We start from the raw sequence: 15,006 nt of genomic DNA on the forward strand, positions 1-15,006 counted from the left end.
GGTTTGGAGCCCATTGCGGTACCTCGATGGGTAGTACCGCTTTGTGTCCACGTGGACAAGTTCTTTGGGGATTTCGAATCCAGAGCGGTAGTACCGCTTAGGCAAAAACTGCACATAACGGTTGTATTTGAGGAGACCTATATAAAGGCCTCTTCTTCCCCAACTCGTTTTTAGCTCTTCTCTCTCTCTCTCCTCCATTGTTGCTGAGCTCAAACTGAGTGGATCTCCCTACCTACCCAATCAATCTTGCTCATACTTTGAGGAGTGGTGGAGGAGACCCCGATCTATCGTTCTACCGAGAGAAATTTCACCAATTCGTGGTAGTCCTTAGTGGATCTTGGTGGTAGGGTTCCTATTGTGGAATCTTGGAAGAAGTGCACCTATGGAGGCCAGCTTGGTGTTGTGCTAGCCCCATAGGTTGTTGTGGTGTGGAGCTCGCCCCAACCTTGTGAAGGAATCACCGCCTCGACCGGTGCCATAGTGGAGAAGGGGGAGCACCTTCGTGGAGCTCTCCCGAGGAAGAAGGTGAGGCCTTCCTTCGTGGTGTGGCCGTCTAGCCTCTTGTGTGAGGCTAGAACCTCCTCAACGCAGACGTACTCGTCTCGTCTCAGCGCCCTCCGGTTGTCCCGCTCCTTACTCTTACTATCTTGTTTGGTTCCTTTGGTTGTTGCACTTGTCTAGGATCATAGTAACTACACCGCCATCGCTGAAGCTATCACCTTTACCTTCCGTTGCACTAAAAATTGAAGGCTAAAACTTGACGTAGCGTCCATTCACCCCCCCCCCTCTTGTTCGCTACGATCCATTCAGTGTTGAAGAAATATCACCAAGTTATGGGTCCAGGTGGATACAGGGCTAACCGTCCTAAGTGGCAGGCAGCTGAGGCGGAACTGACCAGGAAAGGGATCAGATTAGGGACACATGGTTGGACCGAACGGTCGAAGGAGTGGTTCTACGGGATTGGGGGAAAGTTGGATCCAGAAACAGGGAAGTGCATCTATAAGAAAGCTCATCTGAAGCAGCCCATTGAAGCCCTGGAACAAGCACATAAGGACGTGGAGGAGTGGAGGTTCCATCCCGAAAGAGAGAACGATGAGCTGACACGCGCCCTTAGGAACAAAGAACACGGCGGACGAACACGGGGCACAGAAGGCTCCGTTCCGTGGAAGTATGGCTTTCCTATGGAAAGGAAGAGATTTCCTGATAAAAGCCATGAGAGGAGAAAGGCAAGGGAAACAGACCGCATAGCGTCCTTAGAGGATTCTATGAGCACCATGAAATCCCAATTAACAATAGTAACCCAAGTACTTACATCCCAGATGGCTCAGGGGCAGGCTGTAGATCCTGCATTGCTCGATGCTATCGTCCCGCTGCAATCTCAACACCGGAAATGCAGTGTGGCTTCCACTCAGCAGGTGGATAATGATGATGATGACCAGGTGGTCGAGCCTCATCGCTACCCCCCTCCCCCCCCGTGGATGATCTCACTGAGAGCCGTCCTTGTGAGCTGCATGTTAAACTTTTCAACCTATCCTTCAAGGCGGCGGTCGGCATCCTCTTACCTACAAGGACTTACCATTGCCATCCGGTCCAAGATGACTTTGCTGTTGTGATGGTGGATGAAGTCTTGAGAGATTATGAGGAATTGGTGCTTGAGCACCCTGCGGGTGAAGATGGGGAAATCAAAGAACTGGGAGAAGCCCGTAGAACCACCGTGCAATGGCGGAAGGAGAACATTGTGTTTCCAGGTGAGAAGCCACCAAGCAGGCCACCTCGTCCGCCTCCTCCGCCACCTGCGCAGTCTCCTCCGCGTGATGATTCTCCTATGCGCGATGATGATTCCCCTGTGCATGAGCAGTCTCCTCCGCGTGACAATACTCCGCCGCCTCCTCCTCCTCGTCAGGAGACTCCGCCGCCTCCACCTAAGCAAAAGAGGAAGCTAACCGCGGCACCTCCTACAGCTCCGAAGAGATCATCAACTCCGATGAGGGCACAGACTCCAGAGTTGTTACCACATGAGCAGACTGATGAGCAAAAGGTGTTTCTTGCACCGAAGAAGACGTTTATTGCACCGCATACAATGAAGCACTTTTCCGAGACGAGAATAAAGAGAGCTGAGCCGAGAAGTGATCATGACCGCTCTCTTGGACAGTCCTATAGAGCGGGAAAAGCAAAAAATGTCGCCTAGCTTGGACATCAGGACAATCAGTCCATACCCCACTTCGTCGTGCATCCTATGATGATCCAAAGATGGCATCGATGATCGAACGGGAGGCTAGAGGTCAGGGAGCAGATGTTCAGTACGAAGATTACTATCCAATGGCTCAAGTCGTAAACAAGTATAGATACGGATGTTATCTCGTCAAACCTGGCGAGCTCGCGCGTCTAGGTACTCAGATGCGAAGGTTGCATGAATGGTACCTGAAAGCCTGTCGAAGAGGTGATCGCTACCTCACGGTGTATCTTAGAGATGAGTATTACTTCCGGGGGCGGGAGGAGATAAACGTTGAGTTAGAAGAACTGTTTCAGTTATTCAATCAAGACACCCTCGACAAAGCTGTCATCAGTTGCTACTGCCTGTAAGTGATTTATTTATGTAATTAAGTCTGTAGCTCAGCTCATTCATTTGCACTAACAATTATCCTCACTATATTCTTTGTGTACTCTATATATTAATTATGCAGAATGAAAAACCTCGAATGCAAAAGAGGCAAGCTCCACGAGCTGGGGTTCGTTGACCCAGACACAGTTCATGAAGTTACGGTTCGACAGTACCCCAAGAACACAGAGGACAACATGCTAAGGTGTTTAGTGAAGCAAGGAAACAAAGAGGATATATTCTTTCCCTACAACTTCAAGTGAGTGTTATAACATACATTATGCTTGTGCAGCTTCCACTTTATTCTCGTAATCATTGAGCTATGCTTGTGCAGATTCCACTTTATTCTCCTAATCATTGATCTTCACAAAGGAGTCGTAAATGTCATGGACTCGAAACGTAAAGAACATGCGGAATGGGCGGACATGGCTGCCAACCTCCTGAGGTAATTCCAATCAATTTCGTATTGGCATCTTCATCTGTTCTAATTTGACGATATCATCAACTAATCAACAACTCATTTACTCATTTTTTTTGCCGGGCAGGGCTTGGAAACGGTTCATCAATACTGTTCCGGGTAAATGGAAACCGGAACTTACATTTAAAGATTACCCTGAAAGTAGTACTATATATATAGCTATGTCCGTGAAACTCTATGATATTTTATTTCAATATGATGCTTGATTATTAGTTTGATCGAACTATTTTTTTGTAAAGTGTATGAGGCAGGAACCCGGGAATAACTTATGTGGATACTACGTCTGCAACTTCATTCGTGACATGGCCTGTCCCAGGGATGCGGATGAAGCTATACTCCACACTCGTGTACGTTAACAATATTTCACAATTAATATTACTACCATCAATTGTATTGAGTTCCATTCATATATATATATATATATATTGATCTCCTTTTTAAAAATATAGATGATACGCATGCGGGACACTCTCATAACGGAGGATCGCATACGAGCAATTCAAGAGGAAATCGCGGGATTCTTTCTTAACGAGGTCATTGCCCCAACTGGAGAGCACTATCGGAAGGTCGTAGATCTTGAGCAACTTCGTAAAGGCAAATAGATTTAGTAAAGAGATCCGACTTTATATTGTAAATACGCATGCATTACGTGTACTGTTGACGATGTTTATATATTCACGACGATATTTTGTGGTTTCTTGAATGATATATGCATTGCTGAAACTCTGTCGCGGCAGAGAAACGCTGCTCCACCCTAAACCTGTGCCGCGGCAGAGAAATAGCAATTTTCTACCGCGGCAGAGAACCTCCAGGTCCGGTTCGTACCACGAACCGGGACCAAAGGCCCTCCACCTCGAGCGCCCTGGCCGCACCACGTGGCGATGCCTTTGGACCTGGTGCATCTTTGAACCGGGACTAAAGGGGGGACCCTTTAGTCCCGCCTTGTTGGTCCCGGTTTGCAAACCGGGACTGAAGGCCCAAACAAATCGGGCCTGTTGCCCCGTTTTCCACTAGTGCATATTATGATACCACTATCATATCTCTCCTCATTAATTATAGCGCAACATCAGATTTTAGTCAAGGTGGAATGCATGATACTCCTTAGGCTGCTCATAGTGGAGAGTAACTTAGACTAGTAACATATGTCATGTTACTAGTCTAAGTTACTACCTTCATAGTGGGTAGTAACTTAGATGTGGTTTCATGCAATGTCTCATTAATGATGTTGTAGACTCATATTGCCTTGGGGTGTGTGATGTTATGGTAACATAGCTAGTTACCACCTCATTCTCTTTCTTCATTTATTGTTATGCCATGTCACCAAAATGTTTTGGGTTGTGCGATGTTACCACCTATGTTACCCACACTATGAGCAGTCTTATGATACTAGCACTATGGATAGCCTAACGTGCCGCCGCCGGCGAGGGCGGCACCTTCCTATCGCAAGTGGCAGCACCGCCACGTGTCAGCTTGGCTGGCGTGTCGGCACGGCATTTTTGGCAATCGGACAAAGAGAGAAAATGCTTTAAAACAGGCGAAGGCTCGGGGCGCTAGCGACCTCCGGATCAGGCGTGCGACACGTGTCCGTCCTGTTTGAGACAGAGGGGCAGGGTAACGTGCGTGCTGCAGGTTTCTTTCCAACAGCACATCGTGGGTGGGTCCCGCACGTCCTTATCTCCTCCAATTCTCCATCGTTATCTTCTACTCCTGTGACCGGGGCTCCGCCGCCGACTTTCACCCTCGCCGCCCATAGACCGGGGCGCCGCCGCCGACCTCCACCGCGTCACCCTCTGACCGAGGAACCGCCGCCGACCTCCACAACTGGTCAAAATGGGAGCCGCAAGGCATCCGGCGATGGAGCTGCAGAAGAACCACGCCGATGCTTCCAACGCCTACCACCAGAGCTGCAAGCCGCCGCCAGCGGAGCTGCAAATGAACCTCGCCGATGCTTCGAGCGCCTACCACCGGAGCTGCAAGCCGCCGCCGGCGGAGCTGCAAAAGAATCACGCCGATGCTTCAAGCGCCGACAACCGGAGCTGCAAGCCGCCGCCGGCGGAGCTGCAAAAGAAACACGCCGATGCTTCAAGCGCCGACAACCGGAGCTGCAAGCCACCGCCGGTGGAGCTGCAAGGAGCGTCGCCGTTTCTCCGAGCGCCTACCTACCGTTGGAGCTGCAAAGGGCTGTCGCGGGTGCTGCTGGCGGCGTTCGGCGATTCTGCGACGGAGCACGCGACAGTGCTACCAACACGTACGGCGGTGCTGCTCGCCGGAGTCGGTCGGGATGCTGCAAGTTGGGCAGTAGTGCTTCTCAGGAGACGAGCTTCCATGAGAGGGAGAATGTGCTGCAACCGGGCGAGTTGTTTGCTACGCGGTGGCGTGGAGGCTGACCTCGCCGGAGCTGGACGCCAGCGTCACCGGAGTTGGATGCCGGTCAGGTGCCGAGCTACCGCCCGCCGAGGAGGGCTTGGAGCGAGGACGCGAGGATGATGTGTGCCCTTTTCTGTGGCCTTTTTTTCTGGGAGAGCGGAACGTCTCCGTGTGGTTTAGTCGCCCTGTGAGACACGTGTCGATCGCTGGATCCGGAGGTTCGGGGCGCTGGAGCCTCCGGAGGATTATGAGCACTGCCCATCAAAAAAGCATGTCTGTGCCCAATGCAAATGGTTATTTTTCATGTTTGTTTTGCGTCGGGCCGATGCCATGAGTGGAAGCGGCCCGTATCTGTTCTCGCGTGGCCCGCCTGTTGGACGGCCTGGCGTTTGGAGGCTGCTAGCTGGGCGCGCCTATAGAACGCTTTAAGCGAACCGTTACGTTGCCTCCGCTCAGACGGTGCGGGAGACACTCCTTAATGGGCTCGGCCCACTAACGCGCTCGTCGTTACGGGAAACAGCCTGTTCATCGTTCTCGTGCGCGTGCACGAATTGTACGGTTCGTTGTATCTTTCTTTTTGAGCCACGTTTTTCCGAGCCTTAAATTGGTACTAGACGACCAGAAACTGCAACAAATTTGGAAATTCGCATGTTTCAAAAGTAAATTTGAAGGAACTTTTGGCATCTCGTGAACTAGGGCTGTAGGTTATTCAACCTTTCAAATTGCAATACATGATGAAACTTCGAGAAAGTGAAACTTCGCATGGAGCACTGCTATTTCTATTCGAATTACATCTGAGTTGGCGAAAAAATCTGTATTTGCAGAAACAGACACGAACCATGTTTGACTCGTCCTGAAAAGAAAATTCGCAGTCTTCTTCCTTTCTTGAACGCTCCACTTTCCGAATTTGTTCTGTGAATAATAGAAGAATTCTAATGAAAAATAAAAACAAATGCTTCACTTTAGAAAGTATGACTTACAAGTTGTAACTTACTTTTCCAAGATGGTGTTCATCTTTGTAGAAATTACTTCAAAATCAAACGGAAATTTTACATTTAATCTAACTAGTGATTTGAATGTATGACTTACAAGTTGTAACTTACTTTTCCAAGATGGTGTTCATCTTAACAGAAATTCAACTATGAACGGTTTTGCTCCTTGAACGGTTTTTGTGTACGAACAAATTTGCAAATTAACACATTCCCACCTTGAACATTTTGAAAAAAAAAACAGATTTTCCCAGGTTCGTTACATGAACAGATTTCCATGATGAACAAAAATTCCTAGCATTGCAAAAACATCAACGGTTTTGTTCTTTAAACATTTTTCCAAGAATGCCGACCTTAGAATTTTTTGAAAAACGAAAATATTAGCACGTTGAACTTTTTTGAAATTGAAACAATTTTCAAAAAGATGGAAAGATTTCCATCTTAAACATATCTATTAGATGAACGAATTTCAACTATAAACGGTTTCCGTCTGAACAAATTTAAAAATGAACGCATTGCCACCTTGAACATTTTTGAAAAATGAAAACGGATTTCCACATTGAATGGTTTGCAACTCAAACAATTATTTAAAAAATGAACGGATTTCCGTGATGAACAAATTGCAAAACATCAACGGTTCCATGAACGGCTTTCCATAATGAACAAAAAATACCAAGTATGAACGGTTTCTTTCTTTCATTTTTTTTTGTAAAAAACAATAGAACGGATTTCCATCTTGAACATATCCTATACATCAAACAAAATTCAAGTATGAACGGTTTCCATGATGTACGAACAAATTTGAGAATGAACGCATTCCCACCTTCAACATTTTTGAATAAAAAATAACGGATTTTTCAAGGTTGGTTACATGAACATATTACCATGATGAACAAAAATCCTAGCATGAATGGTTTAGTTCTTCAAAACATTTTTCCAAGAATACCCACCTTAGAAATTTTTGAAAATCAAACAGATTTGCACGTTGAACGGTTTTCAACTTAAAACAAAGTTCAAAAAAGATGAAAACAGATTTCCACCTTGAACATATCGAATATATGAAAGAAATCCAACTATGAATAGTTTCCTCCTTGAATGGTTTCTGTGTATGAACAAATTTCAAAAAAGAACGCATTCCCACCTTGAATATTTTTGAAAAATGAACGGATTTGCACATTGAATGTTTTGTAATTTAAACAAATTTTTAAAAAATGAACGGAATTCCGCGATGAACAAATTGTAAAACATCAACGGTTCCATGAACGGCTTTCCATGATGAACAAAAATACCAAGCATGAACGGGTTACTTCTTTAAAAAACATTTTGTAAAAAACAATAGAACGGATTTCGACCTTGAACATATCCTATACATGAACGAAATTCAACTATGAACGGTTTTCTCCTTGAACGGTTTATGTGGACGAATAAATTTGAAAATGAACGCGTTCCCACCTTTTTCATTTTTGAAAAAAAGAACGGGATTTTCACAGGTTGGTTACATGAACAAATTACCATGATGAACAAAAATCCTAACAAACATTTTTCCAAGAATGCCCACCTTAGAAGTTTTTGAAAAACGAACATATTTCTACGTTGAACAATTTTGAAGTTAATTTTTTTTCAAAAAGATGAACGAGCAAGCATGAATGGTTTCCTTATTTAAAAAAATTTGTAAAACAAAAAAGAATGGATTTTGCACCTTAAACGGATCTATTACATGAAAAGAAAATTAATTATGAATGGTTTTCTCCTTGAACGGTTTCCCCCTTGAATACTTTCCAACAATTGTTCATAATTGAAATTTGTTCAGATATAAAAAAATAAATTGAAAATTGTTCGTATTTTGAAATAGTTTATAACTAAAATTTGTTTGGATCAAAAAATTGTTCATATTTAAAAATTGTTCGGACATAAATCTTTAAATTGAAAATTGTTCATATTTTGAAATAGTTTATAACTAAAATTTGTTCGGATCAAAAAAATGTTTCAAATCTGTTCATATTTAAAATTTGTTCGGATTTGAATATTTTCAAATTTTTAATTTGTACATATTTTCCATTATAAAAATATTTTCCAAAATCTGACCAATTTTGATGAAATCAAACAGTTTAAAATAGAACAATTTTGAAAACCCAACATTTTGAAAAATCAAATATTTCTCTTTAGAAAATGAACATTTATAATTCAAAATTTGAAATCTGAACTTGTTTTAAAAGTAAACATGTTTCATAATCTGAAATCATAGAAAATAATGAAAAAACTGAAAGAGAAAATATAAATATAAATATAAAAAAGTAAAAAAAAAATATAAAAAAAATCCGAAAAATGAACAGGTACAGCAGATTAAATATAAAAAACCTACTAGCAAAACAGCACCCAGAAAATCAGGTGAGAATATGTGGCCAGAAACAGAAAAAGAGAAACGGTAGTACTCCGTATAAAGGATCGACACAAGCTGTTACCTCGTGACGAGAAAAGAACCCGAGGAACTGGGCCGGCCAAGTAAAGAGATCGACCTACGCGGAGCCGCAGATAGCGCCCGCACTAAGCGGAGAATAGGATTCGCGCTGCTAGCTAGCGTGCCATCCTCCTACGGAATAGGATCCTCCACTGCATGGATAGGATATGATCGTTATCGAGAAAAACTGGGTACTAGTTGTTAGGATCATGCTCCCGCGCGCCCTTAAATACAGACCTCGATCGAGACGCAAAACCCATCTGACTTATATATTGTGCTCGCGCCGCCATAGCAAGCAGCATGAAGATGCAGGCGCTTCTCTCCGCCTTCTGGGGCGTCGGGCTCCTCCTTGTTCTTTGTGGTGCGTGAGTTCGCCAGATTGTTTCTCTTTTGTTATAGTGATTACTTGCTTCTCATCATCCAAGTTTCGCATGAACTCTAGGTGCGCGTATGGGGTCTGCTCGGCACAACTGGCATGCGCCGCAAACATTGTACGCCTTCGGTGATTCGTTCGTCGACAATGGTAACCTTCGACGATCGCCTGAGTTGGGTGAGACGTCGCGCCAATGGTTCTTTCCCTACGGTGTCTCGAATGACCAGGCAACGACTGATGAAGAGAAAGCCACCGGCCGCTTCTCAGACTACTTGGTTCAATCCGATTTCATCGGTACGGTACCGATGATATAATCTCCATCTTATTTGTCTGTTGGTGTACGTACGTGTTCATACTAACCGTGGCTACATGTTGCAGCGAAGATGATGGGGCTTTCGCTGTCCCCTCCGCCGTTTGAAAGCACGTATGGCCAAACCTGTGGCCCTACCGGTATGAACTTCGCCTATTCTACCACCGGCGTGTTCCGGATATCATTTTGGATCAACCTCCGCGAGCAGGTCGACAATTTCAAGACCATGATCAAAAGCAGGATAATCTCGAAAAATCATGTTACCCACTCTGTCGCGCTCCTCGCCAGCTCCGGAAATGACTACAAGCAATTCCGCTTCATAATGAACACCTGGCAGGTGAGTACAGAATAGGAGTAGCCATCAATTTTTATAAATATCTGCTCGTATGTAACTTAGAAAGTGTTGTTTCAGGTCACCGATTTAGCCTGGAACATAACGACTGAGATCGCCACCAACGTGGAGCGGCTGCAAAACCTTGGGGTGAAGAAGATCTTGGTGAACAATCTGCACCCTCTTGGCTGCACGCCATCCTTCAGCAGGAAAGATAACTACAAAGCGTGCGATGAATGGGCTAACGAGGCCACCTCCAAGCACAACTACTTCCTAGAACAGAAGCTGGGCAACAAGAAAGGTGTCCTCATAGTCGACATGAGCTCCGCCTTCGATCACATCATCGGTCACGGCAACCAAGACCTGGGTATGCGCGAGCTAGCATCTTATATATTACTAGCATGAGACTGAATCGTCAGTTCGTCACAACATATTGATTGGGATTTTAATTGTTTGCTCTATGGTACTATGTTAATTTTGCAGCTCAAGGCAAGCAGTTCAAGCACATCAGAAAACCGTGCTGCGAGAGCGCCGACCACAAGGGCTACTGTGGACAGCAGGATAAGAACTCCAACCCCCTCTATTCCCTGTGCGAGGACCCCCGCCAGTACTTCTTCTGGGATGATGCCCACCCCACACATGCTGGCTGGGAGGCCGTCATGGCTCAACTCCAAAATCCAATCAAAGAGTTCCTAGGAGTTGCCTAGAATTTGCGTCTTTATAAGTTAGCACTATCTATAATTAAGTAGGGTTTCTCGTGTAATCATCGATGTAGCCTGGGAGTTAGCCCAGTAGCTTTATAATTCTCTCAAATAGCAGTGTACCAGATCACCTTTTTTAGCTTATACTGGGAAGTTCACCTCATTTTAAAGCAAAGTTCGACGGAACCATCCTAGTTTCGATGATTTTGATGCAATGAGAGAACATTGAACGCTAGCTGCGAATGATTCTAATTTCATTTTATTCTGTTTCTCGAAAACCACGTCCCACCCCTCTAGCTAGCTACTGGAGAGAAAATCTCACTAAAACTCTGCAAACAAGTGTCACATGACATGTGCAATGGGTTGCAAGAAAAAATAATGAGAAACTAACATTTATATACAGTATTTTTTCTAAAGTTTACTCATTAAGTCATCCATGCTTTTTATGAGAAATTTAGGCCAAAATGTTTCTGAATTGTTCATGTACCTTATCATGTTCGTTGCTCTGAGTGCGGACGGCAAGGCCGCACGGGTACGGATGCTATGCCTGTATGCCACCCATAGCTCTAGGTCCGCCCCCTTCTCCTTCACGACTTGCCCCAACACCGTACCTTGTGAGATCTGTACACTGAGCACTACTGTAGTTAGTATCACACAGAGAATCGACTATGACTGTTGGAAGCATAGGAAGACAAGTCAGTGGAAGAACACGTGAGAGATGATTGTTGCGTTTCGTTGGAATCGAGAATCAGGGCAGGGCCGGACCTGACATGTTAGGGGACAGTGAAAATCAACAAAATGGGGGCCCTGTACAGAAATATTTGTAGAGCCGAGAGAACAAATCCTATATAACTAAGAAGTTCCTCACAACTAAGGATAGTAGGGGCGCGTTTGGTAACCTGGGTCGATTTCATGCATCACTGCGCCAGTGGGAAGGGGCGATCTGCGCGTCGCAGACGGGCCACGGGCCATAACAGGCCTGTTGTTTGGTCTCTTGTGGAGAGTTTTCTGTGCTGGCGGAAATATTCCCCCATGGCACACCCTGAATATGGGGCCAGAAATTGCAGAGGAGCAGGATCCGAAGCGGTGGCTGCTACAAGAATGGAATATTCCAAAGCATTCGCTTCTGAAAGTATTTGAACTAATTGTGCCACAGTCTCGAGATTTCGGCTATGGCTGATTGGTTGCCTGTTTTTTAGCCCAAGTAGCACACGAAAACTAGGCTTGTATAGTTCATAAAATTGTATCAGTCAATATCCTAATAAACCCCATACATATTTGTTCACAATCTGGAATTTACATTATTTTGCTGTCATTTTAGATGCAATTATAAGTCAGTTCTTCTATGTTTACACGATAAATACCTTGATGAACTTTATCAGTACTGTACAGCTGAAAAGGTGAGATATACTCTGGAATCAAAACACTTTGAAACCAACTTATTTATGTTGGAGCTTAGTGTTCATGTTTTCTAGGCATGGCGGTCCATTGACACAGATGTTAAAAATATTTTTGAAGCATTCAGATGGGCTGATGTAAGAATAGTTGTTGTATCCAGTTTTGACACCCGCCTTCAACCACTTTTATAGTCCCTGAAATGATCAATGGTTTGACGCAGTCCTATCTTCTGAGGTGAGTTTCCGTTTCAGATGAGCTGGTTTAGCTAAGCTTATTATTTTGAACATTGAATCTGTAGCTATTGGCCTCTATATCCAAGTTTGACCTGCTGAGTTTTTTTTTAAAGTTTGAGGCTGAAGAGCCAAACCCAACAATATTTTTTAAACCATATCCTCTCCATGTCGTTTGAGGCTGAAAAGCCAAACCCAACAGTATTTATTAAACCATATCCAACACCAGAATTGAAGGTGACTTGCAGAAATTAGTGTAAGCCAATAGCTTCCTGATTGTAATTGTATTAAGAACAGAGAAATTATGGCATCGGCGGTCTCTTGTGAATCATGTTCATGTTTATATTAGCCTGCTTTGTCTCCCGACTCTCCTAGCTCCTCTACGTGTTTTAGATTAATTGTCCCTTCTGTACGAAACATTGCTAGGCTCACTAAGTATCTGGATTAAATAGCCAACACCAGCAGCTAACACAATTTTAATCTCTCTAGGGGTGGGGTTAATTTTTTTTAGATAAAAGGCACTGAAGTGCCCGACTTTGAATTAACAAAGCCAACAACGGCGAGAAAGATACATAGTGCTGAACCCAGCTTACAAAACGACACCACACACCCACACGAACTACCGAAGAGGCTACAACCGGAAGCGCGACCAAGAAGCTCAGCCAAAGCGCCTACGAGGACTCGAAGAAGAGCTGGAGTCTACAGTGTCGGGCCGGAGCTCACCCGAGAGCGAGCCATTTTTCACGCGCGCCTCAACAACACTCCTTCGTCGCAGAAGCGCCACCGGAAGCCGACCACCACCGGGGACCGACCCGCGTTGCTCACAGACCGAGAGGTAGCACCAAGGAGGCTCGACCAGGGGAGGGCACGGAGCAAGCCTTGCCGATGATCGCCGGAGAACCACCACCGTCACAACCATCAGAGAGCCTCGTGTTGTGGACTCCAAGACGATGTCTTCAAGAAGAGAACGACACCGGAGTGCCGCCACCGCCCGATCCGAGGATCTAGGGTTTTCACCCGGAGCCTGTAGATGGATAGAGAGAAGCCCCAATCGACGCCTTCAGGAAGGTCACGACGTCCGCGGACGTCGCCGTCGTGGCCCAAGCGGGCAAGGGTTTCCCCTCGGCAAAATCCCTCCACCATCTACAGATTGGGCCAACCAGCAGGTCAACCCACCACCGCACCACGCTGCTCGCCGGTGCCACGCCGCCCTCACGGCCGTGGACACTGGCCAGCACCCGAGCTTCCAACAAGCTCCCACCTTCCAGGGCCGCCGCCCCGGCGTCCAAGCGCACACACCTCAGATTGAAGAAGGAGGCACGGCCCTGCCGCGAAGAACCCGAGACGAGAGGCGGCGAGGGGGGTTTCCACCAGCCAGATCCGCGGCCAGCAGCCCCCTGGCTGCCAGCGGCCCTCAGATCTGGGGGTAGATCGGAGCTCGGAGTGCCCAGAGGCCCCTGCCCCGGCCCGAGCCCACCCGCCACGCGCGCCTCCACGAAATCGTCGGGTCGCCCCGCCCAGCGCCGCCCCAGGCCGTCTTCCGCCGGAGGAGCGTCCGCGCGCGTCACCAGCCGCCGGGGAAGATCCCGAGAGCCCCGCCCCCGCGACGGGTACGCCGGGAACACGAAGCCGCCACGCCGCCGCCGCACGACCACGCCACGGCGCCCCTCGACCAGCGCCGCGCCCCCGCCGACCGCCGCAGCCCGCGCCACCGCAACCGAGCGAGAGGGGAGAGAGTCCCCGCCGCCGCCGACGCCCCCGAGGCTTCGCCCCGGCGCGCCCTCTGGCGGCGGCGAGGGAGAGGACAGGGGAAGGGGAGGCCCGGCGGCGCGCGAGTTAGGGTTTCGCCCTGCCGCTCGCGGGAGCGGGCAGGGACGAAACGGTCAGGGGTGGGGTTAATCATTTCCTTAATTCTTCACTAATCAATTATTTGCTTGAAATTGATTTTCTCACTTCTCCGTGAACAAGAAATTGAATTTGTATTCTGCTGGTGATAATGTCTCGCGATTTTGTTCATGCGAATATTTTTTAGGATCTTATACTGTTGTTTAGTAATGATATTCCTTTTTGTGCTTCACGATTTCAGGCTGCTCGAGGAAACAATTTAGGCATAGTTGTCGGGTGATCAATGTAGAACAAGGAAAACTGTGTGCCACTGATGTATCAAACAGGTATGTATCAGGTTATTTTCCTTTCGGGGGAATGTATCGAAGAGTTTATTCAGTACAACCTTTTGAATGCAATTTTAATATTTTTGGCTGTGGATTCGTGGAGATCTATTCATTTGTTTGTTCAGCAGCATATAATAGTAATCTTTAACTGCTGCGTTGAATTTGGTTTAATGATTTATATACGTCATTTGTTGTCGAGCTCCGCCATCGACCTCCTCAACCAGCCTGATCTTCCATGTAGTCCGTAACTGCAGAAAAACTCATGATTTTCTTGTTCAGGCATGTTGCATCTTCAACTGTTGGACCATCTGGCAGTAATGTCTTTGTTTGTTTCTCTTTCTAAAAGGATTGTAGATTCTTATACATTAGCCACTCATCCTTTATGTGTGTTTGATGTTAAACCATTACATGAATATGACACATGAATATGACCCGTAATTCTGAATTTCCATGTGATGGTAAATAATACACTTGAATATGGTCCGTGGCACACACAACTTCAAAAGGTTATCCAGGTGTTTCCCGACGGCCCTGGAGGTGCAGCAGCTCTGGTGCCAAGATTCAGGCAAGTTGTTGAGCTTCATGGCGATAGGAACATTGT

At 46.2% G+C, this 15,006-nt stretch overlaps 1 protein-coding gene across 1 annotated transcript; it reads left to right on the forward strand.

Moving 5' to 3' along the window:
- Window positions 1–9,164: 9,164 nt before the first annotated feature.
- LOC124654199 (GDSL esterase/lipase At5g03610-like) lies at window positions 9,165–10,769 on the forward strand. The gene is made up of 5 exons (XM_047193218.1): window positions 9,165–9,252; window positions 9,334–9,558; window positions 9,643–9,911; window positions 9,987–10,272; window positions 10,389–10,769. Exons 1-5 carry the CDS (start codon window positions 9,192–9,194, stop codon window positions 10,610–10,612), a joined length of 1,065 nt encoding a protein of 354 aa, XP_047049174.1. The 5' UTR covers window positions 9,165–9,191; the 3' UTR covers window positions 10,613–10,769.
- Window positions 10,770–15,006: the final 4,237 nt, after the last annotated feature.

This window comes from Lolium rigidum, chromosome 5 (genome assembly GCF_022539505.1).
Source record: "Lolium rigidum isolate FL_2022 chromosome 5, APGP_CSIRO_Lrig_0.1, whole genome shotgun sequence".
Taxonomy (NCBI): Eukaryota; Viridiplantae; Streptophyta; class Magnoliopsida; order Poales; family Poaceae; genus Lolium; species Lolium rigidum.

Coding starts and splice junctions, on each gene's coding strand:
- LOC124654199 (XM_047193218.1), top strand. CDS start 9,192: ATGAAGATGCAGGCGCTTCTCTCCGCCTTCTGGGGCGTCGGGCTCCTC. Junction 9,253..9,333: donor GCTCCTCCTTGTTCTTTGTG/GTGCGTGAGTTC, acceptor CATGAACTCTAG/GTGCGCGTATGGGGTCTGCT. Junction 9,912..9,986: donor TCATAATGAACACCTGGCAG/GTGAGTACAGAA, acceptor GTGTTGTTTCAG/GTCACCGATTTAGCCTGGAA.